Source organism: Trichechus manatus, unplaced genomic scaffold (genome assembly GCF_000243295.1).
Source record: "Trichechus manatus latirostris isolate Lorelei unplaced genomic scaffold, TriManLat1.0 scaffold00120, whole genome shotgun sequence".
In the NCBI taxonomy this organism is placed as follows: Eukaryota; Metazoa; Chordata; class Mammalia; order Sirenia; family Trichechidae; genus Trichechus; species Trichechus manatus.
In genome coordinates, this window is record NW_004444056.1 from 8,529,022 (window position 1) to 8,556,970 (window position 27,949).

A 27,949-nucleotide genomic window follows, 5' to 3' on the forward strand; every position below is an offset into this window, starting at 1 on the left:
TGATCCAATGTAAAAGGAGTTTCCCTGGGGTGTGGCCTGCACCACCTTTATCTCTCAAGAGATAAAAGGAAAGGAAAGCAAGCAGAAACTGGGGATCTCATACCACCAAAAAAGAAGCACCAGGAGCAGAGAGCGTCCTTTGGACCTGAGGTTCCTGCACAGAGAAGCTCCTAGTCTGGGGGAAGACTGATGATGACGAGGACCTTCCTCCAGAGCCGACAGAGAGAGAAAGCCTTCCCGTGGAGCTGACGCCCTGAATTTGGATGACTTCCAGCCTACTACACTGTGAGAAGATAAATTTCTCTTTGTGAAAGCCATCCACTCGTGGTATTTCTGTTAGAGCGGCACTAGATGACCAAGATAGATTTCTTCTGGACATGTTAGATTTAGATGTTTGGAGTCATCCAAGTGTGAGGAAGTTGTGGATAAAACTTTGAAGTACAGCAGGTTTTTGGGTTCTAAGAATTTGGAGATCATCAGCCTATAGTGGATTGGAAAGTCACTATAAGCTCAATAAGAACTCCTAGGGATACGTTATACTCACTATAGAAAAATTTCCAGTTGTATAAGGTGTCCTAGTGGAGTCACTGGACCAACACTCCAATCTGATATTTAAACAAACATTTTATTAAAGGAATGAATCCGCGGGAGAGAATGCATTCAGATCAAGTCTAACAGTATGCTCGGCCTTGCAGACAGAACAACGAGATATTTAACAAGCGCGTAGAGACAACTGTCTCACATCAAAGCAATTGAAAGGGGGAGGAAAGACTTACAAGGAGGCAATTAACTGCAAACCACCTTCACATCGGTTTCTAGTTTCACACAGATCTCTCATTCTTGATATAATTTAACTAAGGCAATATTTCTAAAATGAAAGTAAACAATTTCGACATGAAAGGTTAGCAATATGTTTGCAGCTGGGCCAACTTAACTGGAATCTTTGGATACAGAACCGACCGTTAGGAAAGTACAAAGATTAGATCCATCTCAAATCTAAGTCTTCTGAAATGCAAACTGCTTATTTAGCTGAGAGAAAAAGGGATAAAGTCTATGTGTCTGCTGAGGAAATTCTTTGAACGTAGTTGAAACAACATGTTCATCTATAGGCTCTAATTGATCAACTCAGTGAGGCTTTTTCTAAGGCAAGCTGCTGGAACACTATTAACATAATAAGTACTGAGCTTTGTCTTGCAAACGGTAAACTTTAACAGAAACCTAACGTTTATCAGGAATGTAGAAGTGAGATTTCAGTGAAATTTAGAATGGAGTGCCTAATTTTAGTTCTGAAATCTCCCCAACTACACCTATCAGTGCGTCAAAATTTTCCTCACACAAAGGAGAATCAAGGAACTGTTTACCATATTTACTAATCTGTAGTGATTTACAAGATATATTAAGTGAAAAAAGTCAGAATCAGAGCTTCTAATCTCTGACTCATCTCTGTTCACTACATGTCGAGGCACATCGCAGCCACTTACTTGGTTGAGGTGTGAATTATCTCCCCTTCGTGAATTGTACTTAAAGAAAAAGGACCATTTCTTTACTTCCTCTATGAATACCTGGCTTATAGAGTTTGGTCCAATTTGGTAAACATGTTATGACACTACTATTTCTATCTCATTCCCAGACCCATTGCCCTGCTGGCCCAAGTGGTTCCCAGGCACCTCAGTGCACTAAGAAAAGTTTTCCAGAGGTTCAGGCGATCGCCAGGCTGCCAAGTGAACTTAGAAAAAGTCTCTGGCAGATGTGGCAGGCCATGGACACCCTCCCCAATGCAGACAAGTTCAGCCTCCACATGGGGACTTGGAACATCTCCAGAGCCTCATGCAAGGAACAGGAGGAACCCAGTGGGAATGCAGGAAAAAGCCTGGGTTCCAGGTGTGTGTAGGTGTGCATGGGACCCCTGTCATTATCTCCAGTTCTCTGTGAATTAAGAAAATTTATTCAATGGCATCACCACCACCACCACCACCACAACTACTACTAATAATGATAACAGTGACCCACCCCTTGGACATTCCCTGCAGGCCGTAGCTGGTCTGGGCTGTCAGAAGGGGACTTGGAAAATTTTCTGGAGGCTCAACCAAAGACCACTCCATGAAGCATCTCGTAATAGTATGGGGTGTAGGATATTGATATATCAATTGATCAGGGCACACCCAAGTCATGACCTGCTGTCCAGGGATTAAAGGTCTCTGTACCGTCACATGGAAATATGTCCAGGATATATAATTAAGTGAAAAAGGAGAGTTCAAAGCATTAAAAGTTTAATTCAATGGAATTGAACATTTTTACTGCAAACACAATGGCTTCAAACCTTCTGGGGCCATCACCAGAAGGTGATGGTTCGCCTCTTAGCTTTTAAGGGGGAAGCCCTCACGAACACAGAAATGTCAAAATGCTGCCAACAACAAAGAGAACTAGGTGGAGGAGTTTTACCTTATGCCACGGGACGGGTGGGAAGATGGCTAGCACTAGAACATTCTTCTCTCTCTAGGAAGGCCTGAACTGCACAGAACTTGACCCAGGACCTGGAATCTCTGCTTTATCACTGCCTGAGTGGGAACAAAACTCTCCTTTGACTTCTTATCTCATGAACATTTTCAAATACTGCCTCCAATATCAAACTATTTAAACATTAGCCGCGGGCAAGAAGTCCTCAATGTTTCTCAAGGGAGAGCCCCCACCCCCACTTGCCACCAAGGAACTCTGGGAATTCCTTCTTGTATTAGGGGATAAAGCTCTACAACTTGTAGTCATGAACAGCCAGACAATCCATGTCTACTCCTCCTGGGGTGCTGGCGATCTCCCAAGAAGCACCTCAGCCCAAGCTTCCCCCTGAAAACTCAAACAGCATCTGTGCTCCCCAGACGGTATCACTGGTGGCCTGACCATCAGGCAACTGCCCCTGGAAAATGAAACACAACATTAAACACTCCGTCATCAGGCTTCAGGGCTCTGCCTTTCCCACCCTGAGAATTTTCTGACCCTGCATGGACACCACTCCCTTCCGGGGCCCCAGGCTCAGGAGTAGTAAACATCTCCACATGGCACTCCATATCCACCTCCCCTCACAGCTCCCATTTTGCCAACTTCCAACCACAAGCCCGCTCTTCCACCTCTCTCATCTTTGCCTGGCTGATTCACTCCAAAGGCATTAGCTGAGCCTGTCCTCTGTGCCATGCACTGGGGATACAGGAGACAGCAGGCGAACAAAGGTGCCTGTAGGAAGGCCTCACCTGGCTGGAGGGCTGGGGCTGGCTCAGCTCCACGGCGGACACAGGATGGGGGAAGGAGGACATGGCTTGCTCTGGCTCTTGGGGGCTGGAAAAGGGGGACTAGGTGTCAGGACAGGCTCTGTCTCAAGTGCCCGGGAATGCTAAGGAATAATAGCTGCTCATTTGGCAACACACTGAGCGCTTTCTACATATCAGGAACCATTCTAGTCATTTGACATTCATCAAGAACAAAACTTCCTGTGCTCAGTCACTCCTTTTTGGTGGAGAGAGGCAGACAATGGTATGGAAGATGTTAGGAGGGGACAAGTGGTATAACATAGAGCAGAGTGGGCTCCCACAGACAATTTTAGACAGGATTTCAGCACAGGCCTCCTTTGAGCAGAAATGTCAGGGCAGGGGCGATCCTGAGGAAGGAGTAGGCCTGGGATGTGAAAGAAGACGAGAAGCCAAAGTCACAACCAGATCAGGGTGAGGATGAGGGAAAACAGGCAACGGAACAATGGTAACCACTCTGAACAACAGTTGGCGGTTTCTTTTAAAGCTAAACATACATAATAATCAGTTGGGTTTCAATACACCAACAATGAACATTCTGAAAAGGAAATTAAGACAATCCCATTTACGACAGCATCTGAAAGAACAAAATACTAGAAATAAATGTAACCGGGGATGTAAAAGACTTTTATAATCAAAATTGTAAAACACTGCTGGAAAGAGATTAAAAGCAGTTCGAATCCACCAGCTATTCCTTGGAAACCCCATGGGGAAGTTCTACTCTGTCCTACAGGGTAGCTATGAGTCAGAATCGATTAGAAGGCAGCAGGTTTGGTTTTGGTTTTTGGAAGTAAACGGAAATTCATGGACTGGAAAACTTAATTAATATTGTTAAGATGTCAACATTACCCAAAGCAATCTACAGATTCAATGTAATCATGGTGTAAATTACATAAGCTTTCTTTGCAGAAATGAAAAACAAAAAGTCCTCAGATTTACATGGAATTGCCGGGGCCCTGAACAACCAAAGCAGTCTCAAAGAAGAAGGATGAAGCAGGAAGACTCACACTTCCTGATTCCAAAACATACTATTAAAGCCCTAGGAATCAAAATAGTCTGCTACTGCTATAATAATAGACACACACACCAATGGAATAGAATTGAGAGTCCAGAAATAAACCCATACATGTATGGTCAACTGATTTTTGACAAGGGTGCTAAATCCATGCCGTGGGGAAAGAATAGTTTCTTTAATAAATGGTGCTGGGACAACTGGATTTCCACATACAAAAGAATAAAGCTGGACTCATATCTCACAGCATACATGAAAATTAACTCTAAAAAGATCAAGGACCACAAACCATAAAACTCCCAGAATACATAGGGGTATTGCTTCAGGACCTATTTTTTAACACTGGATTCTTAAACATGACACCAAAAACATTAGACATGAAGCAAAATAAATAACTTGGACTCCATCCAAATCCAAAACTTTTGTTCAACAAAGGACTTTAACAAGAAAGTGAAGAGACAACCTATAAACTGGGGAAAATTTTCAGGAACCACATATTGAATGAGGGTTTAATATCCTGAACATACTGTATAAAGAACTCCTACAACTTAACAACAAAAAGACAAACCACCCAGTCAAAGAATGGATAAAGAATTTGAGTAGATAAAGGGCAAAGGATTTCACCAAAGAAGAAATACAAATGGCCAACAAGCACATGAAAGATGCTCAACATCATTAGCCATTACCCGTTGCCACTGATTCAATTTCAACTCAAGATGACCCACGAGTTACAGAGTAGACTGTGCTCCATAGGGTTTTCGAGGCTGTGACCTTTCAGAAACAAATCGCTAGGCCTTTTTTCCAAGATGTCTCTGGGTGGGTTTGAATTGCTAACCTTTCAGTTAGTACTTGAGCACTTAATCATTTGTGACACTCAGGGACTCTATTAGCGATTAAATGAAAAAAACCAAACCCATTGCTGTTGAGTCGATTCCAGCTCAAAGCAGCAGTATAGGACAGAGTAGAACTGCCCCATAGGGTTTCCAAGGAATGCATGGTGGATTCAAACTGCCGTCCTTTTGGTTAGCAGCTGAACTCTTCAACCACTGCTCAACCAAGGCTATTAGGGGGATGCAAATCAAAACCACTTCCCACACCACTAGGCTGGCTAAGATTGAAAAAATAAAAAAGAAACAAACAAACAAAACCCCAGAAAACAAGTGTTGACAAGTATGTGGAAAAACTGGAACCCTTCTCCACTGCTGGTGGGTATGCAAAATGGTATAGCGGCTATAGAAAACAGGTGGCTGCTCCTCAAAAAGTTGAACACGGAACTACCATATGACCCAGAAATTCCACTCCTGGATATATTCCTACCCCTTGAGTCTCGGTTACTTTCCCTCCATTTCCAACAGTCTACAGCATTCACTGCATCGACAGCAAATTCTCTCCCAGGCTGTTCCAGGCCCTTCCAAGCCCCTTTAAAACTACAGTTTGGAATATAGAATCAGGATCTTGCCGCTATTCAGAAACCACAATAGACCTTCGTCTGGGGAAAAGAAAGTACCGGGAAGGCTGCTGGGACCTAGGGTGACCTTGGCGAAGAAGTGAGCCCTGAGCTTTGCCCAGTCAAGGAACATCAGAAACACTGGCCAGAGGACGGTGCCCAGGTCCGCTCTGACGTTTCTGAGCGTTCTTCTCTTTGAGGGAAAACCACCCTCTTTTGGTGGAAGCAGCCTGGGAGGATTGCTCTCATTTTTAGAAAACCCTAAAGAAAGATCTAATCTTCACAGTCTGAGGTGGGTGATTCAACAAGTCAGGCACTAGTCTTGTGGGACCCTCATTCCACTACTTTGTGGCCCATGGAAAGCGTCGCCCAAGCCTTGGGGCTCTGCAGGGCCTACCTTTGGGGAAAGATGAATTCCGCAGACAGCAGGGGGGGCTGTAGCTCCATGTGTCCACTGCTCGTACCTGGACCTTCCTCCAGATACTTGCTCTGGGGGGTCCCGCTGGGCATGTCAGTGAACCCTGTAGGAAAGAAATTCCACAACTCACTTCCAGGAGGAAGGAGCAGGGCCCATGTTAGACAGGAGGCAACATGTGCCCTGCCGGTCACAAGCTGCATGAGCCAGGCTCTTTGTCTGCTTGGGCCTCAGTGTCTCTCTCTGAGAAAGAAATGGACACAACCAGTGATCTCCACGGCCTTTCCCAACTCTGTCATTCTTTGCTTCAGCAGACCAAAACAAGGGTGAATGTTGCAGACTTCACATTCTGCTTTGTCACAGGTATGACCTCCTACCAGACCCCAGTCCCAGTGATCACACATGGGACTCTGCCACAATCTCCTTCCTGCTACTCTGTGAGGAATGTGCAGTCCATACAATCATCGTTTTCTTTCCTAGTTGGTGCATCAAAAGGCTGAGTCCCAGCCCTTTTCCCTTTTCGCTGACCTTTTACCTTGGGTTTTACTAAGATTTCCCTTACATGTAAGGTGTCACCACCTTATCTTGCCCTTTTGACTTTTTCTCTACTTAAAACATTGCAGAGGATATCTCAAAATATCTTTCACCCCTACAGACAAGCTACCATGGATTTGACCAGAGCTGGGTCAACAGAAGCTTAGGAGAGAAGGTGAGAATCTATGTCCATTTCCTCCCTGAGTCTGCTAGGTTGTAAAACTAGTAGAAGGTGCTCCTGATCTCAGTCACAGAACAACAGGTCGGCTGAACTCTGTCCATGTTCACCACCAGAGTGACCTCCTGAACCCTGGGGGCCCCCTGTCCAGGACCTTCTTGGACAGATGGGACCTTCATAACTATTTGGTATATGAGGGTATCTTTGCTTTCCTCTTATTTTCTCTTCCCTGGAGAACCCTGAAGACGTTCTCGGGTAGAGGAAGTAAGGTTTAAGTGCTAACTTGACAATCCCAAAACAAAACAAACTTGTTGCAGTCAAGTTGACTCCAATTCACAGCGACTCCGTAGGACAGAATATAACTGTCCCACAGGGATTCCAAGGAGGAGTTGGTGGATTCAAACTCCTGACCTTTTGGTTAGCAGCTGAATGCTTAACCACTGTACCACCAGGGCTCCCTTACCACACTGCTGTACCTCAAACAAGGTTAGGTCAGGGCCAGCGTCAGGTGCAGAAACCACTGGCTCTATCCTGAGCAGACTCACCTGTCATGGCAGCGTCTGACCAGGGCATCCTGAAGCCCAGATCCTGGCTGTGGACCAGCTGCCCAGGCTGGAAAGAGGCTTCCCTGGAGGACGCCAGTGCAAGTGACATCAGCCACGACCCTGGGGCAGCCAGGGACAGGTCCACCACGTTGCTGCCAGCAGCCAGAGGGCAGAGGCCAGGGCCAGGGCAGACGGGGGTGAAGGTGGCAGGGTCTTGGCCAGGCCCCTCCTGGTGCATCTCACCACCCTGTAGGGACCTGTGGACACAGCAAACACTGTCCCTCAGTGGGCAGAGTCTCCCTCGGCCAGAGGCTGGGAAGAGACTCCAGCAAGTCTGCGAATCTGGGTCACATCTCACCCCAGGCACCGATGGCCATGGGGCCCCAGCACATCACAAATCACACTGTGGTCCATGTTCTCCTCGTGACACATGGTGGATGCAAGGACCAGAGGCTAGGCTCTGACATGCCAGCCCAGGGAGGCACTTAATAAATGCTATCTCTGGAAATCTTCAATATACTAGCAGTTTTATTGACCACGACCTGCAATGAAACGTTGTTCCACAGTATTGAAAATGGAACCTGATGAGCAAGTGTCTAATAGCCCAGTAAATAAAAGATGGCTGATCTTAAGGGAATATCATGCAGTGATGAATAATAATAACTTAAAGAATTCATGTTCCTTGAATGCTCGCAGTGTCTCAGACACAACACAGGGCCTGTTGTTAAATCCACATATTCTTTGCAACAACTCCACACGGCAGGTCTTCTCATCATCCCCATTGAACAGGTGAGAAAACTGAGCACTGAAAGGCCATGAGAACCTGCCCAAGGTCACACACCTGGCTGGTGCTGGCCTGGGTGCCAACCAGGCAGTAGGTGTCAAAATGTTCAGCAGAAAAGGAGGAACAGAGGTGCACGTGGCATCCTGGTTAGGCTGGGACTCAGGCCTGGCCCAGCCCTGTGGGGTTCAGCCCTGAGAGCGCAGCCCCTTCCTTCTTCTCACCCCAGGACTGCCTTGTCACAGGACCATCTCAGGGCTCAAGGAAACAGCTTAGAACAGCACGTAGGAGGGACCCACAAAATGTTGGAGGTTAGTATTTTTTTCTCAATGACATTTTTTAAAAAGACAAAATACTAGAACAGAGCACAGTGACCATGGGGTTGTATTTCAGAGGCAGGCGGGCAAGGTTGTTCCTTCTCTCTGAGGCTGTTTCCCCCACTGTCTGTGCCGGCTCCAGGGAGCACGCTGAGAGTCGGGGATGCTGCTCCAGCTATCCCTGATGTGATCCCTTGCTTGTGCCTCCCCTTGACCCCTAGGACCACGGCTATCTCTGCTCTCAGCTGTCACTGCCCTGGGCCCCAGTGTCAGGCGGCCATGTCTCCTACCCCTGGGGAAGAGGAGGAGGCCGGACAGGCGAGCTGGTCGGGTAGCCGTGGGGTCTCAGTACCTGGGAACCAGTGGCCTTGAGAGCATCTCGTCTCCAGGAAGGTCCAGGGCAGGGGCAAGTGGTGCCCATTGTCCTTGAGTGGCCTCTGGGGACCGTGGAGGCCCCTTTTCCTCATGTCCTGATGAGAGCAGAGCACAGTCAGATGGGGAGGCTTGGTGGAGCCCTGCCTGAGTCCATGGGCTCCTTCCCTCAGGCTCTAGCTGTGCTTCCCAGAAGGTAAGAGTCAACCCCAATGTCCTTTGTCTCTCGGTCCTTCTTTGGTCTGAACCAGCATTCCACAGAACACAGGACAGCCCAAACCCTGGTGCTTTGTTGCCTCCCTGGATTTATTCACCAACCCCCTCCCTCCAGCCACATGATATGTCACCAGCCAACTCCTCCCCTGGCACACAGTAAGCTCTCAGTGCACAATGGTGGCTACAACCCCGTGGTGAGGCCCAGCCCCATAGACGAACCCGAGCCCAGCCTGTGTCCAGCATCAGCCTCAGCAACCTCACTCCCTGACGAAAACTGTCCCACCTACAGCCTGACTGTTAGCTCTCACCATAGGTGAACCCCATCCCTCCTGAGGGGCTGCCCTGCCTGACCAGAGTGACCCTGGACACAGCGGGGAGCAGGGGTCAAGTAGGGGACCAGCATCGCCCCAAACCACAGGAGGCTGGGCCCACGGGCCACTCACCTGACCACTGAGACCTGTCCACACACTGAGGGTCAGCATGGGGGTCCCCTGAGGGATGAGAGGGCTCTGGACCCCTCCCCCAGACACCAGGGCCCTCTGCTGAGGTCCCCTGGGACGACTCTACGCTCTGGAGAAGGGCTCTTTGTTTCCGACGATAGTTGGCAAACCAGTTGTAGACCTGCTCCTCCGACAGGCTCGTCTCTGATGACAGGGTCTCCTGCAGGAGACAACAGAACCCCGGGCCTGCTTTCACGCCAAGGGGCACAGAGGTGGCCCTAACCATCGTCTCCACTGAGAAACGGCCCTGAGTTGGCCCCGATCCCTCCAGGACCCAGGTATGGGTCCCGGCTGAGGAGTATCTCCTGAGCGCTTGCTCTGGCCAGTGGCTGGGGGATGCAGCCCCTGAGGGAGAACAGATTATGTCCTCCCATGGTAGCCACATGGTGAGGGTGGGGCCCCTTTGAGAAGCCAGCCCCACACTGCAGGGCCTGCCTTGTGCGCCAGCAAGACCCTCCGTCACAGGCAAGCTCAAGGGGAGCCCAGTCCACCCTCACCCTGGCAGGTGGGGGCCACTCAGGATGTCTGAGGGGCTGCAGGTGGGGCCGGCTTCCTCTTACCCGCTGGGCCTTGTCGGGGTTGGTGCTCACGCCTGAGGCGAAGTCCTGCAGCTTCTGTCGAACCTCCCTGGGGAAGTTCCGGCTCCTCAGGCCCTCAGGACAGAGGGAGGGGGGCGGTGGGTTCCTGGACGAGGACAGGAGAAGATGTCAGAACAAGACCCTCAAATTTGCCTCTAACCAGGGCCCTGTCCTCCGAGGAAGTGACTCCCCAGGTGTCTGCCTGGTGGAGCCTCTCTGTCCTCAGTTTGGGGAAGAAGACAAGCTCTTCTCTCCCCACAGTAATGAAGACACAGAAGGCGCTCCCGACTGCGGGGAGCTCAGAGGTTCCCCAGCCCCATGGGCAGGAGCAGGGAAGAGCCAGAGGCTATCTGACCACCCCTCTCCCACAGCGTGGCCCCCCGGACAGCACCCACGCTCCAGGTGTGTCCCCAGGCTGGTGGCGAGTCCCAGCACTCCTGCCTGGTGCTCTCCGACTGCCCCTCTGCCACAGCGTGGCCCCGGGATACCTCAACAGCACCCAGGCTCCAGGTGTGTCCCTGAGGCCCTCCCATATGGCCTCCTGGCCCTTCCGGGACTCCTGGGCCTGTCACCAAAGACTGTCACTGAGACTCTGGTGTGCTGGGTGCTCAGTCTAGGCTCCATTTGGAATGCTGGTTCCCAGCCAGGCCCAACTGGAGGATGATCTGCCTTTATTCCCTCTTCCACCATGAATTTTTCTTCTACTGAAGCATCCCCATTAGAAGATGAACACTCTGCATCTCCCTCCCTCTGCCCGGGCAGCTCCTGTCCAGCTGAGGCCTCCCTCCAGGGCTCACAGCCTGCGCTGACCGCCTGGCCTAGAGCGGCCCTCCCATGGCCCTCATCTGGTGAGGCCTGGGAAGAGGTCAGAAGAGGTGGGTGAGGTCAGGGTGCTCAGCCTCACCTCCCTGCAGCCAGCCTCCATCTGGGTCCTGGAGAGTGCTCCCTCCCACCCTGCAGGCACAGGGATCACATCCCCAACGTGGCCAGCCCTGGTCACCACTCGGGGTAAGCCCGACCCCTCCCAGCCCATCCCAGCGGTGCGTGAATAGCTTAGTCACACCAGCCCACGGTCACCTCTGTGCTCCATCTGACTGGTGCCACCCTATTTCCCCTCTTCTGTGTTGTCTGGACCCCACCTCGATCCCTGGGGCACCCCACAGGGCCTGTGTGAATAAACATACCTCTTCCTGCAGCAGAACTTCTGCACAGGGGTCAGCGTGGCCACGTCCAGCCTCCTCATGGCCAGACGGTAGTGGATGTCGTTCCAGAGCTTCACCAGCTCCAAGCTCCCCCCTGGCACCCGACAACCCTGCCGAGGAGAGCCTGCCTGAGCCGTGGCTGCCTGGGTCTGGGGGCACCTGGGGCCGCCCTCCCGGACCAGCCCGAGCCCTGCACAGGCCGAGGCATCTGTGGAAGAGCAGGGGCCTGGGTTCCTGTCCCACTCTCACTGTTCACCAGGGCACCCTGGAGTCAGATGGCCAGGCTGGAAATCCCTGCCAGCCCCGTGGTGTGACCCTGGGTGGCCAGTCACTCAGGGTGCCAGCCCTCTCACCCGAGACCCTGCAGCCCTCCCAGGGTGCACAGGAAGTGAGCACAGCCACGTTGCTGTGGGACGAGGGGCCCATCTGTGTCGGCAGCCACGCACTGACCCAATCGACACCAGGAGGACCTGCTGCGCTGACCTGGACCTTCCCGATCATGGGCCCACGTCACTGCCTCTCCTGCGAGGCTGTTGCCATTCATGTAACTCGAGTAATCCACACGAGGCCACTCTCTGACTCAATATACTGACCGATGTTCTCAGGGCCTCGATGTAACCAATGTTCTTCTTTCCCCACATCGGAAAAGTCCTGGAATCCTGGCAGGCCTCATGCTGAAGGCCCCACACAGCCGTCTGCAGCACATGAGTTTGCAGGCCAGTCTGCCGTGTCCTCTCCCACCAGGATGCAGTCACTGGCCTCGTGCTGGAGCACCAGGGAACCGTCATGGACACCACAGCCAGCTCAGACTCATCCCTCAGGGCCCAGCTCCCAGAGGTCCCGGACCCTGACTAGGTGTGTGAGCCCTCTCCACGAGCTCTCTACCGCCTCCCCAGTGACAGCTCTAAGGATGTGTTCCCATGTTTGTCACGTCATTCATTTGTACCGAAGGATGTGAAAAGCTCGAGCCCCTGCAAACCCAGGTGCTACGCTGTGTGCCAGTGGTCCCTGGGATGGACAGGACTGGGCAGCCCTCCCTCATGGGGCTTCAGTACAGTGGGGGAAACGTGATCCACAGACACACAAATACATCGGGAAGGGGCTGTGGCGGCTAGCCAGGGGGACACTGGAGAGTAATGGGGACTGCCTTGATGGGGTCGTAGGGAAAGGCTCTAGGCAGTGGTGACACTTGACAAAAGCCTGAAGGGTCAGAGAGCACCATGCACACAAAGAGCCCAGCAGAAGGAAGAGTCCATGCCAAGGTCCTGAGATGGTAAATATCTAGATCGAGGACAGAAAGGAACCCAGCACAGCCACTGCAGAGGAAACCGGGGAGACAAGATGGACGGCAGGCAGGGCGGCCGTGGGGGCCAGAGCTGTGCAGCGGGCGCATGTCACGGTCCCATCTGTAGTTGTAAAAACCCCTCTGGATGCTGCATGAAGAACAGAGTTTAGGGCGCAGGAGAGAGTAGGGGGGAGCAGCCAGGAGGACACTGCCCAGAAAGAACAGGATGAAATCGAGGGGGGTCTGCAGGTAGACTCCACATGAGTTATGCATGGACTGTACTATGAGGTGAAAAACAAACCAAGCCAAATCCACTGCCGTAGCGTCGATTCCAACTAATAGTGACCTTGTGGGTACAGTGGAAGTGCCCCAATAGGGTTTCCAAGAAGCGGCCTGTAGATTCAACTGCCCACAGTCCCTTATTCAAAAGTCTTTGGGCCAGACAGATTTTGGAATTGAAAATTTAGGGACGTGACGGGAGATGTGTGTCATGCACCGCTGCAGGATGATCTGGGGCCACATCCTGTAATCAGACACTCTCCTGTTTATAAAGCAGAACGCACCACAGTCACAGTTCATGGATAAGGAAAGACCATAAATAGCTTCGCACCAACACAGGTCAGGGTTTGCTTCTACATAAGCTCTGGCTCAATCTGCCACCAGATGAGCTTCAAACATACTCTGGGTTTTCAGTTTTGGATGAGGGATCAGAGCACTGGAACTGATTTCCCGTTTGTCCCACTGACAAGAATGTTAACTGTCAAGACATGACATGGTGGGGTTTGACTCTCTCGCTCTTTTCATTAATTGTCTGAGGGCCTGACACAGGGCTGCTGCTCACAACATATCTGATAAAGGAACATTTTTACATCAGATCGCCAGGCTAACTAGAACTGAGTGAATGGAGCTGGGGAAGAGGTTTCCCTGCGGGCTGCGGACTCTGGCTGACTTCTGGGCTCCCCTGCTCTGTGCCCCCCGCAGGCCCGCCCTACCTCCAAGAGCCTGCAGGCTGCCTGGTGCCGCTCCTGCCGGGCCAGGACAAGCGCGCACACCACAACTACATCCTCTCTGTCCAGCAGGTGCAGGCGGAGCGGGCTCCCCAGCACAGCCTCCACCAAGGGCTCCACCTGGGCGAGGTCACCCCGGAAGTCCCGGCACAGCCTTCCCGCAAGGTCCACCAGCTCCGCGGGGGGTGGGCAGGTGTCCCCGCTCTCCTTCAGCAGCGTCAGGAAGCTCTGCATCCCGCCTCGGCCCACGCTGCAACACAGGGGACAGTGGGGACAGAGCTGACCACGTGCTCACAGCATAGTCCTCACAGCAGCCAGGTGGCCTCATTGTCACCTTGTGCCCAGACACTTGGAGGAACATGAGAGTCAATCTGAGAGAGGCAGGGGTGTGTCAGACGCTGCTAGAATTTACTTTCAATCCCAAAAAAGACCTTCATGAGCTCCGTGTGTGCCAGGCACTGTGCTCAGAGCTGTCCCTGACACAGTGCCCTTCACTTCTCAGACACTGGTCATCCCCTGGGGACACGTCCTCTGGCACACAGACCACACAGCCCATTGTTCACCCCTTACCTGGCTCCTCACTGCCTCCTCGCTACTACTACAGTTTCTGCTGACAGCCACGTCCCACTCAACTCCGGCTCTTAGCGTAGGGGATGGGGCTGTGCCAGGCCTCCGGGGTCTCCCCAGCATTTGCCACGTGGACACCAGGGCCTCTTGCACCCTGGGGGCACTGGGCTGACCCAGGGAAGCAGCCTGGGGCCTGGGCAACTCTTATGGATGCTTTCTGCATGTTCTCAAATCACACCTGATTCTATAATATTCTTAAAACACTTATGTGTAGGTCACTATTATTTATGCTTCTATAATGCTTTTTACGCTATTTACGGTGCTTTTGTAATGCTGTTACACACCTATGTATAAGTCATTTATAATATGATGTTAGACAATTTCTGAACTTAGAAATAAAAATACATATATTTTTATAATGTGATTCAGCCATTAATTGTAAGTCATTAAAAAGCTGTTCTACCATTGAAAACAGATAATAGAAATATGTGAAGCTGGTTGTAAATAACATCCCTAAATTGGGCTGTGCACCTGTACTTTGTGATAAAGGAACGTAACATCAATAAAATCTCTATAAATTAACAAAACAGAAATATATCACTAAACAATCACCACAATTTTTAAGTAATTAACTTGGCCTTGAAACGTTGTGTGGTAAATAAGAATGTAAATATGTCATGCCCTAATTGGCAATAATTCAAATATCTATAAATTAGCAAAATATAAATATGTCAGACTACACAGCCCTTAACTGACAATAAAACATACTGATTATAATTGAACATGACAGCACACAGAGTATATAAACCCATGGATTTCTGCTCATATTCAGAGAAGACAGAAGCAAAGGTCTCTCTGACTGTCTGAAGACTAAAGCCAGCTGAGACACTGCTCACCACAGCCGACCTCATACCCTAGCTACAGGGGACCTCCTCTGAGTTGGAGGGTGGTCGGGTCTCCTCCCGGAGACACCTTAACATTTAAGCTAACATGGCGGATTCTGGCTCTCCAATGCTGAATGAATGCCTTGAGGTCTTACTTGTGTGCCTGGCCCTGACTACCTTGCAATGAACTAAATGAGTGTGTGCATGACAGATGAACATTTCTTTATGTCTCCTTCAGACAAAACCCTCCAGGACACCAACTAAAGCAGCAAGACTAGCTCCATCTGGTTTTCACGATTTCGTTTTGAAAACAAGTCTTATCTGAAAAGTGAAAAACACAAAGAAGTGGAAGTTGCCCTAACCCCACCAGCTTCACAAGAAATGAAATCTGTCCTCCACATCGACCGTGTGCAGAGATGTCCCGTCAGGTCTGCACCCTTCTGCTCACTAAGAGACCCCCCCGTTTACAGGAGGACATCAGGCTGAAGAGTGTTGGCGTTACTCACAATATTCCCTGGAAGGTGTCCCCAGCAGGCTGGCCCGAGAGCCCAAGCACCGACCCTGCTGCACCCCAAAATCCCTCTGTGCTACCCGGGGGGGCAACCAGGGCTTGCCATCACGGACACTCTGCCAGCACACCCCAAATTCAGCCAGTAGGGCTCACAAACTTTCTGAATTCTTGAAATGTATGCAAATCTAAATCTATGTACATACACCCACTTTCAAAGCAAACAGAGACTGATTGCTCAGGCCGGTGCTTCACCTGACCAACGTCACAGACGTGTCCTGGCCTGTGGCTGCCCTGCTCAGCTTCCCGGGACGCCGGGGCCATAGCGTCGGTCAGGGACGGCCAGGCTGCATCTTCGTCGTGCTTTTCCACGTATATGTCCTCTTATTTCTATAGAACAGACTCTAGAAGCGAGGTTCGCAGGTAGCGGAACCCGGACCCCCACACTGTTAACAGACGGAGAAGCTGCCTTCCACAAGGTGTGGGATGCCCGCGCGGCTCCGCAGGCTCCCAGGTCCCTCCAGCAGAGGGGACCCGCTCAGGCACATGCGATGCCTCTACCTGACGACCAGACGTGATGGAGACCCCTTCCCAGGTGGGTGGAAGGTGCTGGCCGTGTTCAAATCACAGTTGCACCCTGGATATCGGACACTTTGGGGTCCCCTGGCATTGAGTTGGCCTCAGTCTTTCAGGGCCTGCACATTTGAGGGCGAATAGAGGCAAAGAGGAGCCCTGGTGGCAGAGTGGTTAAGAGCTCGGCTGCTAACCGAAAGGTCGGTAGTTTGAATCCACCAGCCGCTCCCTGGAAACCCTATGGGGCTCTACTCTGTCCTGTAGGGTTGCTATGAGTCGGAATCGACTCATGGCAACGCGTTTGTTTGTTTTAATGGGCAAAGAAAGGGGGAAAGGGGCCCTGAAAACAGGTTGCAAGTCCGCGGGAGTTCCCCCACCCGAGGCATCGCCATCCCTCACCTTTAGGAGAAAGCTGTCCTGGAAGCCAGGTCACCCCACTTAGGTGCGCAGCGTGTCTACACCCGGCGCTGGAAGTTGGCGAGGCGCGGCCCCCCACTCTGCCCCGCCCAGGGCGGTGCATGTGCTCCGGCCCCAGCCCCGGAGGAGGCGCCTTAGTGGCGCCCGCCCGGCCACGTCTTGCTACAAAGTGTCTGCAGACGCGATCCAGTCTGAACGCTGGGGGCTCCAGCCCCATGACCCAGCCTGTAGGTAGGGCACCGTGCTTCAAAGTTTGCAGAGCCCTCTGCCCAGGCTGAGTCCCCACCGGGGGTCCCTTGGGCCTCTGAGACCGCGGCCCAGGCTCCCGAATCCTCAAGACCCTGAAAGGGGCGCCCTGAAAAGGTACAGAACCAAACACAGCCTGTCCAGGGGTGGGGGCGCCATGACCTCCCCTCAGAAGCATGACCTCTGACTGACCCCACCTGCCCGCTGGGCTGAGACAAGGTCTGGCTGGATTGTAGCTCCGTGGGGGTCACGCTTGGCGGTCCGGGGAGTGATGGTCTGGTGCTGAGCCGGAGCCCTGGGAGGAAATACACCTAAGAGGGACCCTGCGGGCGACCCTGACCCCAGGCCGACCCTGCGTCACTCTGGGAGTGGGCATCCAGGGTCTTGATGACCCAGGTTAAGTAAGTGTGGGGTAATCTCTAAACTGCCCGAATCCTGGCCTAGGACACATTCCCGTGAGCACACGCCAGCCTTCCCCTTGGTGGGTTTACCTTGCATGGCACAAATCAAACCCTAAGTTGTCATATACGGTAAGCAAGAAAGAAATTCTAGAAGTAGAAATGGAGAAGACTTTGAAGTTGGCTTTTAAATGATGGACAAGGTCTAGTTGGAAAGAAAAAAATTCTATGACTTCATAGCTTATGCATAAGATTATGCAAAAGAGGTAGAAAGGGCAACATTTCAGCTTTTTCTCAAATGAAAATCTGGAAACAATTGTAGCGCTAGTAGGAATTTGCTAAATAAACCACGGTTCTTACAGAGGATGGGCTACTGAGAGGTTATTAATAATTATATTGAGGACAATACTTACTGACCTGGGGGACCTATATCACAATACATTGTACAACAAAAAATGTCATGTTACAAGACAATTTAAAAGACCTGAGCCCACTTGGAGCGCAGAGAGAGAATTATTGACCACACATTGTTTTTGACCCCAATCCTGGTTGCACCTAGTATGATAAAATAATTAATTAATTTCATTATTTTTTATCGGGCATTTTAATTTTCTTCTTTTTCCTTATCTTAGTTTCTAATTATTATAAAGTGATGATTTTCTGGTTTTCTATTTTTAGGAAGTAGAAAGACAACATAAGCCCACTCCCAGGGTGATGCAGGGTCAGCCTGGGGTCAGGGTCACCCGCAGGGTCCCACTTAGGTGTCGCTTTTCCCACGGTTCGGGCTCAGCACCAGACCATCACTCCCCGGAACCCCAAGCGTGAGCCTCACGGAGCTACAATCCAGCCAGACCCTGCCTCAGCCCAGTGGGCAGGATGGGATCAGTCAGAGGTCGCGCTTCTGAGGGGAGGTCATGGTACCCCCACCCATGGACAGGCTGTGTTTAGTTCAACAGAGGTAGATGATGTGATGGTTAAGATTGTGTGTCAATATGGCTGGGTCATGATTCTCAGTGCTTTGGCAGTTGTATAATGTGATCACTTCCCTGTTGAAATTTGATACGTGATCACCTCCATGTTGCGATCTTCTGTGAGGAGCCAATCAGTTGAAGGGGAGTTTTCTTGGGCGTGTGGCCTGCATAGAGTGTGGGCAGATGTTCAGGCAGGGATCACAGGGCTCTTGCTCATTCTGGGTCCTGCAGCTGTCTCCTGTTCATCTGACCTCCAGGTCTTGGGACTTGAGCTTGCAGATTTTCTGCAGTCTTGCCTGCTAATCTTGGGTTTCATGGATCTTCACAGTCTGTGAACAACAGCCCTACACTCTGGTCTACCAATCTTGGGATCGCCAGCCCCTGCAGCTACGTGAATTAGGAAAAGCCTCTTTCCTGACTTATGCACTTGGGATGTTCCAGCCTCTACAACTGTGTGAGCTGTTTCCTTGATATAAATCTGTCTCTCTCTATATACATATATATATGCTTTACTGGTTTTACTTCTCTAGAGAACCCAGCCTAAGACAAGTGACACTATCGAGATCAAATACACTGAGGCCGGAGCTACTGGGACAAGGGAGGAGAACAGATGGGAAGTTAGACGTTCTCAGTCTGCATGTGAGCATCTCTTTTGCTGCAGCAAAATCTCACAGGAATCTCCATCTCCATCTAGAAATGGAGAGCTTCAGGTGGGACAAAGCTCTGCAGTGCCCCCATCCCTGTGGGTCATGGTCCAGGCCTCCCCCATGAAAGTGCCTCCTCTGCCACCCTGGGCTCCAACCTCAATGACCCAGCAAGTGGGGGGCTCAGCACTTCCTGAAACACTTTTTCTCCCAAACTGCTGTGAAGTTGTTGAAGTATCCAAAAAACCCAATAATAAAGACAAAGACGTTGGTGATCCAAAGACAGAATTTTTCAAGACCAACAACCTATTTATTGGAAGTACCTTTTCTCAACAACATAAACGGCAACTATACAGATGGGATACACAGGAATCAAATCGAGTACAAGTGTGGAAAGAGAGGATGGGGAAGCTCCACATCATCAGTGAGAGCAATGCCAGGCTCTGACTGCAGAACAGACCATCAATTGCTCATATGCAAGTTCAAGATAAAGCTGAAGAAAATTAAAACAAGTCCACGAGAACTAAAATATAAACTTGAGTATATCTCACCTGAATTTAGAGACCAACTCAAGAATATATTTGAAACATGGAACACTAATGACCAAAGATCCAACGAGTTGTGGTATGACATCAGGGACGTCATACGTGAAGAAAGCAAGAGGTTATTAAAAAGGCAGGAAAGAAAGAAAAGACCAAAATGGATGTCATAAGAGACTCTAAAACTTGTTCTTGAAAGCTGAGTATCTAAAGCAAAAGGAAGAAATGATCATGTAAAAGAGCTGATCGATTTCAAAGCGTGGCTTGAGGAGACAAAGTAAAGCATTATAAAGAAATGTTCAAAGACGTGGAATTAGAAAACCAAAGTGGAAGGACACGCTTGACATTTCTTAAGCTGAAAGAACTGAAGAAAAATGCAAGCCCTGAGTAGCAATATTGAAGGGCTCTATGGGTAAAATATTGAAGGGTGAAAGAAGCATCAAAAGAAGATGGAAGGAATACAATAGTCACTGTACCAAAAAGAACTGGTCAATGTTCAACCATTTCAGGAGGTAGCATATGATCAAGAACCAATGGTATTGAAGGAAGAAGTTCAAGCTGCACTGAATGCATTTGTGGAAAACAAGTCTCCAGGAAATGATGCAATACCAACTGAGATGTTTCAACAAACAGATGCGACACTGAAAGCAGTCACTTGTCTATGCCAAGAAATTTGGAAGCCAGCTACCTGGCCAACCAACTGGAAGAGATCCGTATTTGTACCCATTCCAAAGAAAGGTGATCCAACAGAATGTGGGAATTATCAAACAATATCATTAATATCACATACTAGTAAAATTTTGCTAAGATAATTCAAAAAAGGTTGCAGATGGACATCGACAGGGAACTACCAGAAATTTAAGCAGGATTCAGAAGAGGACATGGAATGAGGACTATCACTGCTGATACCTAATGGATCTTGCCTGAAAGCAGAAAATACCAGAAAGATGTTTACCTGTGTTTTACTGACTATGCAAATCCACTTGACTTCGTGGATCATAACAAATGATGGATAACATTATGAAGAATGGGAATTCCAGAACACTTAATTGTGCTCGTATAGATCCTGTACACAGATCAAGAGGCACTCATTTAAACAGAACAAGGGGATACTGCATGTTTTAAAATCAGGAAAGGTGTGCATCAGGGTTGTATCTTTTCACCAAACTTATTCAATCTGTATACTGAGCAGACAATCCAAGAAGTTGGACTATATGAAGAAGAATGTGGCATCAGGATTAGAGGAAGACTCATTAACAATCTATGATATGCAGATGACCCAACCTTGCTTGCTGAAAGTGAAGAGAACTTGAAGCACTTACTGATGAAGATCAAAGACTGCAGCCTTCAGTAGGATTACACTTCAACCTAAAGAAAACAAAAGTCCTCACAACGGGACCAAGGAGCAACATCATGATAAATGGAGAAAATATTGAAGTTCTGAAGCATTTCATTTTACTTGGACCCACAATCAACATCCATGGAGCAGCAGTTAAGAAATCCAATGACTTATTATATTGCATGGCAAATCTGCTGTAAAAGACCTTTTTAAAGTGGTAAAAAGCATAGTGTCACTTTGAGGACTAAGTCATGCCTGACCCAAGCCATGATATTTTCAATCGCCTCATATGCATGCAAAAGCTGGGCATTGAATAAGAAAGACTGAAGAGAAATTAATGTATTTGGATTATGGTGTTGTCAAAGAATATCGAATACACCATGGACTGCCAGAAGAACAAACAAATGTGTCTTGGCAGAAGTACAGCCAGAATGCTCCTTAGAAGCAAGGATGGTGAGACACATTATCAGGAGGGACCAGTCCCTGGAGAGGGACATCATGCTTGGTAAAGAGAGGGTCATTGAAAATGAGGAAGTCCCTCAAGAAGATGGATTGACACAGTGACTGTAACAGTGGGCTCAAAAGTAGCAAGAATGTGAGCCTGGTGTAGGACTGGGTACTGTTTCGTTCTGTTGTACATATGGTTGCTATGAGTTGGAACCAACTCAATGGAAACTAACAACAACAAAAAAGACAAATAATTTAATGCAATATTTTTAAAAATCAAAATTAATTCCTAAGAATCTGATGAACAAAATGTCAACATTTTGATTATAGGCAGGATCAGTATTATTGATTTTTTTCTTTTGCCTCTGGCTCCAAGGTGGCTGCACCCAGAAAACCCCCTCTTCAGCAACTACAGTTCCTCTTTCCTCTTGTCCTAAATCAGGTGCGGGCTGGGGGAGGGAAGCCCAGCAACGGAGTGCTATGTATTGAACGTGTGCCAGACACCACTCAGGTCACCTAACACAGTGCCTCTGCTAGATGGGTATTTTACCAGTTTCCAAATCACACAAATACCCATCAGAGAGGTACAGTCACTGGTCTAGAGTCCCTCTGCTGGTGGAGGGGGGGTTCAAGGGTCAACCCACTCCCATCTGGCTCTACGGTGTGTGGTTAGTTCTACATGGCCCAGTCAGTGCCTCTGCAGCTCAGGCTTTCGGGGACGAGGTGTACCTCCCGGAAGCAGAGGGCTTCGGTGTCTGCTGCGTTTTCGTGTTATCCAGCAGCAGAGAGTTGGAGGATGGGAGAGGAGTCTCTAATTAACCTACGTTCTATCGCCACTCAGCAAGACTTTCCCAATATCCCTTACGCTCCAGGCCCATGCTGGGCACTGACCTTAGAGATGAATTATGCATAGTCCCTGCCTTTGGGGGATTCATCCCCTCAGAACATTGGATAACCCCAATAAAATACTGAAATGTTTATTTTAATACCTAATTTTGGAATTTGCATTATTATAAACCATTCAGTTCCTTGGAAGTAATTTTTAGGTTATGAAATAAATGCTGTGTGACTCAAAACGCCTCAACTGCAAGCAATAGCTGGTAATCGTAACCAATTATCAGTCAACTGTTTCAATGTAATGAAAAGAGCAATTATCGTAGGAATGCGTACAAGGTCACATCCTTTGAGGAGTATGGCATGAAATTTTGTATTTCCCCTGAAATATCCACCTTTTTCTTTATATTTGAAGTTTTTCCATTCAGTGTTCAAAATCTTTTCCTACCCTGAAGTCACAATGATATCCTCTCGTATTACCTTCAGAACTCATTTGCTTCAGCTGTATATTTAGGTTACAATTCACCTCGAAATGAATTCGTTTGTATAATATTAGGCAGGTTTCTGGCTTCATGGTGTTCCATGTGGTTACCCAGCACCCACTGCCCATGTACATGTCCATCTGTTTTTGGATTCTATTCCGCTCTAGTTGTCTACCTACCTTTTGCATGAATCGCTCTTGATTTCTATAGATTTATCATTACTTGTTATTTGTTATTCGGGATCATCTTCGCTGATCTTTCATCCCTCTGACTTCCATGAAAATTTTAAAATTAGCTCCTCAGGTTGCATAATAAAATTTATTTTGGATTTCCATTGTATTACAATGAATCTATAGACCAACTCTGAAAGATATTTACATTACATGGCTCTTTTAATTTATGAGCTTCTCATTTCTCCATTTATTTTGTCTTTTATACTTCCTGTTGAGATTTTAAGATTTCTTGTCAGAGATTGTGAACATCTTTCATAAGATGCATTTTGAAGTGTCTGGTAATTTTTGATACTTTATAAATGGTATATTTTTCAGAGTTCATTATTAGAATATTGAAATAAAACTGAATTTTGAATATTTATTCTATATGCAGTAATATTGCTGAACACATTTTATTATACAATATTATTTCTACAAAATTACTGCTACAATACTGCGGATGTGCTTGGTTTTTATATGTATACGTATGCCAAATGCAAGCGCTGACAATTACTGGACTTTTAATGCAATTCTCTTCATTTTCTTCCCTTACTGCCCTGGCTAGGCCATCCAATACAATGATGAAAATAAGAAGTGTTGTCCGTCATGCTTGTCTGCTTCACAGTGTCAAAGGGAACTGTTCAAAGTTTCACCATTAACCATGAAACTGGTTGTAAGTTTTTAATACTTACTCTTAAAGAAAATCTTTTCTGTTTCTCTTTTGTAAAGTATTCATCATGACTAGAGGTTTAATTTTGCCACATCTTTGTTTTTGTATTTATTAAGATAATCTCTTGCATTTTTTCTCTCTTCAATCTGTTACTGTGGATAATATATCCCTTACCCTGGAAGAAACAGTCTAAAGGCCTCAAAATCATTAGCTTATCTGACGTTTCACTGAGATGTTAGCCCTCAACATTTTCATGTAATTTACTTCCCATCTATCATTACCCATGTTACACTGAAGAATTCAGGATACTTTTATATCCTGCTCTTCAGATCATCTCATCATGATGTCATCAATGTAGTAAAACATTATATCTGAGAATCAGAGTCAGTCAAGTTCTGTGCTAATCAAATGGTGCTATAGAACCAGTTGTCCCATGTGCAGTGAGATCAAAGCATTTCAGCGGTAGCTTGTGCATACCCTGTCTACAAAGAGAAGCCAAGAAAACACTTGCAGGCATAAATTTTTCTGGGACAGTTACATAGATAGGGGATTAGACAGAAACAAGAGTCCTAACCCAGCATTCTTCTTTCCCACAGTATTTGATTTTTAACATCAACATTATGCCAACATTTCTGGCTTCTACTCCTAGGTAGCAGTACACTAAATATAAACTTTCTCTTAAATTTTTATTTTATCGTCCTTGGTACATCAATGACAAAATACATTTCCACAACATTTCCCATTATATGTTGAGAATATACTTTAGCAAATCCCTGCAATTCTTTATGTAAGCTTTCTATTTCTTTCTGTGAATCATCCTTCTTCATTCCAGATATCTTGAGATTGCATTCTGTATAATGGACTTAACATAGAAAGGGTTAGGCATTCAGAAATCACTAAATTCACCCTTCAAGGAAGTAACAGTTTATTTATGTAAGAGATGGGATTCCCTCCTCAAGTAAAAAGTACAAAGTATGAGAATGTTTCAGAAATAACTGCAGCATTGAATCGTCAGATTCCTCCAAGATAGTGCTAATCTAATTGCAGGGCACCTTTTATGATGATCCTTTCATGACTACATACACTATGGGGGATTATTTACCTCAAAGAAATCAAGATATTCTAATCAGTGAGGGTAGAATAGATTCAGGATACACAAACACGTGAAATGTGCACTATATTGATTTGATTTCTATTAAGAGATAGCTTCCAGGCCTACTTACACAGGCTGGAAAATAGTAACAGAAAATATTTGTAGTATTGAAATGTATTTTTAATAAAGCATATTATTCTACTACCACGTTATTTGATAAGAAGCAAACTGGTAGTCATGGGAAATGTTATTGTATACATTATTTACTTTATGTTTCATATGTGACATTCAGAAGTAAAATACCAAAGTATGCAAAATCTATATTATGTAGTACATATAAACAAAAATCCAAACCCATTGCTGTCAAGTTGATTCCTACTCACAGCTGTCCCACAGGGTTTCCAAGGAGTGGCTGGTAGATTTGAACTGCCGACATTTTGGTTAGCAGCTGAGCTCTGTACCATTGTGCCATTAGGGCTCGATGTAGTAAATATAGGAATAAAAAATCTAATTATCTCTGTGTTGTTTTTCTTATGTGCCCTGGAGTCTGTTCTGACTCATAGTGAGCCTATGTACAACAGAACCAAACAATGCCCGGGCCTGCTCCATTCTCACAATCATTGTTATGCTTGAGCCCATTGTTGGCAGCCACTGTGTGAATCCATCTTGTTGAGGGTCTTCCTGTTTTCCGCTGACCATCTACTTTTCTCTGCATGGTGTCCTCCAGGGACTGGTCCCTCCTGATAACATGTCCAAAGTATGTGAGATGAAGTCTCACTGTCCTTGTTTCTAATGAGCATTCTGGCTGTACTTTTTTTTATTGTACATTAGATGAAGTTTAACAGAACAAACTAGCTTCTCATTAAACAGAACACATATTGTTTTATGACATTGGTTAACAACCCCACAACATGTCAACATTCTCCCTTCTCAACTTTTCTTGTCCCCTCCTGCCTTCTAGTTCTGGCTGTAGTTCTTCCAAGACAGATTTGTTAGTTTTTCTGTCAGTCCTGGTATATTCAATATTCTTTGCCAACATCATAATTCAAAGGCATCAATTCTTCAGTCTTCCTTATTCATTGTCCAGCGTTCACATGCATATGAGGTGATTGAAAACACCACTGCTTTGGTCAGATGGGCCTTAGTCCTTAAAGTGATATCTTTGGTTTTTAACACTTTAAAGAGGATGATGCAGGACCAGATAGCATTTCTATTGTTCTGTACTATTGTACATACGGTCACTAAGGGTCGAAGTTGACTATACATAATTATCTACCTATCTCTATTATGTGCCAAACATTTTGCTAAGCTCTAGAGAAACAGCAGAGAACACTACAGACCAGTTGACAATCCTCCTAGGAATAAAGTTCCACTGAATACCTAGATAAATGAATGAAAACAGACTCACAAGGAACATCATGGTAAAGTTTCAGAACTCTGAGGACAAGTAAAATCTCTTAAAAGCTTCTACAGGAGAAGAAAAGTTTCATATAATGGATCAAATTTTAGAATGGCATCAGACTTTTTTAAAAGCAGAGTTCTCTAATTTATTATACTTCAGATGAAGATTTACAGAACAAATAGATTCTCATTAAACAGCACACGTATTGTTTTATGACAATGGTTAACAACCCCATGACATGTCAACACTGTCCCTTCTCAACCTTGGGTACCCTATTACCAGCTTTCTTGTCCCCTCTTGCCTTCTAGTCCTTGTCCCTGGACTGTTGTGACGCATTAGTCTCGTTTTGTTTTATGGGGCTGCCTAATCTTTGGCTGAATGGTCAACTTCGGGAGGGACTTCATTACTGAGCTAAAAGGGTTTCTGGGGGCCATACTCTTGGGGTTTCTCAAGTCCTTGTCAGGACAGTAAGTCTGGCCTTTTTTGTGAGTTAGAATTTTGTTCTACATTTTTCTCCAGCTCTGGCTGGGACCCTCTGTTGTGATCCCTGTCAGAGCGGTCAGTGGTGGTAGCCGGGCACCATCTAGTTGTACTGGACTCAGTCTGGTGGAGGCCATGGTAGTTGTGGTCCAGTAGTCATTTGGACTAATCTTTCCCTTGTATCTTGTTTTCTTCATTCTCCATTGCTCCTGAAGGGGTGAGACCAGTGGAGTATCTTAGATGGCTGCTCACAGGCTTTTAAGACCCAAGACGCTACTCACCAAGGTAGAACGTAGAACATTTTCTTTATAAACTGTGTTTGAATGGCATCAGACTTTTACTAGTGACACTAGAATATAACAAACAGAGCAATCAGGAGTAGAATAAAAACACTTTCAAATGCACACAGTCTCTAAATTTGTGTAACATGAACCCATTCACTGGAAGCTACCGCAGTACGTAAGCGAACAAAACAGACCAGGAAAAACGATGGCATAGGAAATAGAAAATAAAATCTAAAAAGATCCCAGGATAAAAATTGTACAGTAGGCACTCAGAAAACCTAGGCCATATTGAAGCAAGTCAGAAAGACCTGGGAGGCGATTTCACCAAGAAAACGAAATTGGTAAAATTGATAATTTGTCTAGATGTATCAAAAGATTATGTAGACATCTGGGGGATGTGGAAATGGTCATTTGGGATGTAACTGGAGCCAGGGAGGTCTGGTGGGTGGGCCACAGAATGGAGGGAGCAAACCTTGAGGAATAGCACCTTTGGGGTGAGTGTACCCTGACATCCCCCAGAGGTGCTATGACCTGTGTATTTGCTCTAGTGCTCACCTGTACACTCTCTAAGGTCCTCTCCCTTCACACAGGTATAACTCAGCCTTCCTCCAGAAGCCTCTGTCTTCAGTGGAAACCCAGGCATAGCTGGGGCACAAGGAAGGGCTGCTATTGCCTTGGTGAGGAGAGCTGCATAAGCATCACCTTAAGACCACTGATAAGATGATAAGATGAAATAAGACATGTAATAAGAAAAGAGTGGATGATGCCCCAGATCTGGCTGCACCTGCTCTGGGGGCAGAGTCCTGGGGTGTATGAACCATGGGCTGGACTCCAATCCTCCTAGTCCTGCTCACTGTGCACTGGCTGATGCCCTCAGGAGATCCTGACGTCTTTATGTTGTTAGCTGTCATCAAGTCAGCCCCCAACTCATGGTGACCTTGTGCACAATGGAACAAAAATGCTGTCTGGCCCTGTGCCATCCCCATGATTAGTTGCAGATCAGACTATTGTGTGATCCACAAGGTTGGTCAGTGACTGATTTTTGGAAGTAGATCTTCATACCGTTCTTGCTAGTACATTTTAGTCTGTGGAACTGTATAGATTGCTAACTTTATTGCTCAATTTTAGGATTGGAGGTGTTGAAAAATTTGATCAACAGGTCAATTAGAGTTAGTAGGGTTTACTGAGTCAAGAAATTGTTCAAAAATAGGGAGCATCTAGAAAAACTAATCATTAACTTTATATGGAAAGGGAAGAAGCCCTGAATAAGTAAA

General features: G+C 47.3%; 1 protein-coding gene and 1 pseudogene across 1 annotated transcript; one reads left to right on the plus strand and one right to left on the minus strand.

Moving 5' to 3' along the window:
• Positions 1-27,949, plus strand: part of LOC111822020 (ubiquitin carboxyl-terminal hydrolase 17-like protein 6) — an 83,812-nt pseudogene that overhangs the window by 26,229 nt on the left and 29,634 nt on the right.
• On the minus strand, positions 2,825-13,919 carry LOC101361895 (anomalous homeobox protein-like). The gene is made up of 8 exons (XM_004384236.1): positions 13,671-13,919; positions 11,376-11,503; positions 10,174-10,297; positions 9,546-9,773; positions 8,878-8,987; positions 6,153-6,257; positions 3,243-3,327; positions 2,825-2,911 (listed from the first exon to the last, which is right to left on the minus strand). Exons 1-8 carry the CDS (start codon positions 13,917-13,919, stop codon positions 2,825-2,827), a joined length of 1,116 nt encoding a protein of 371 aa, XP_004384293.1.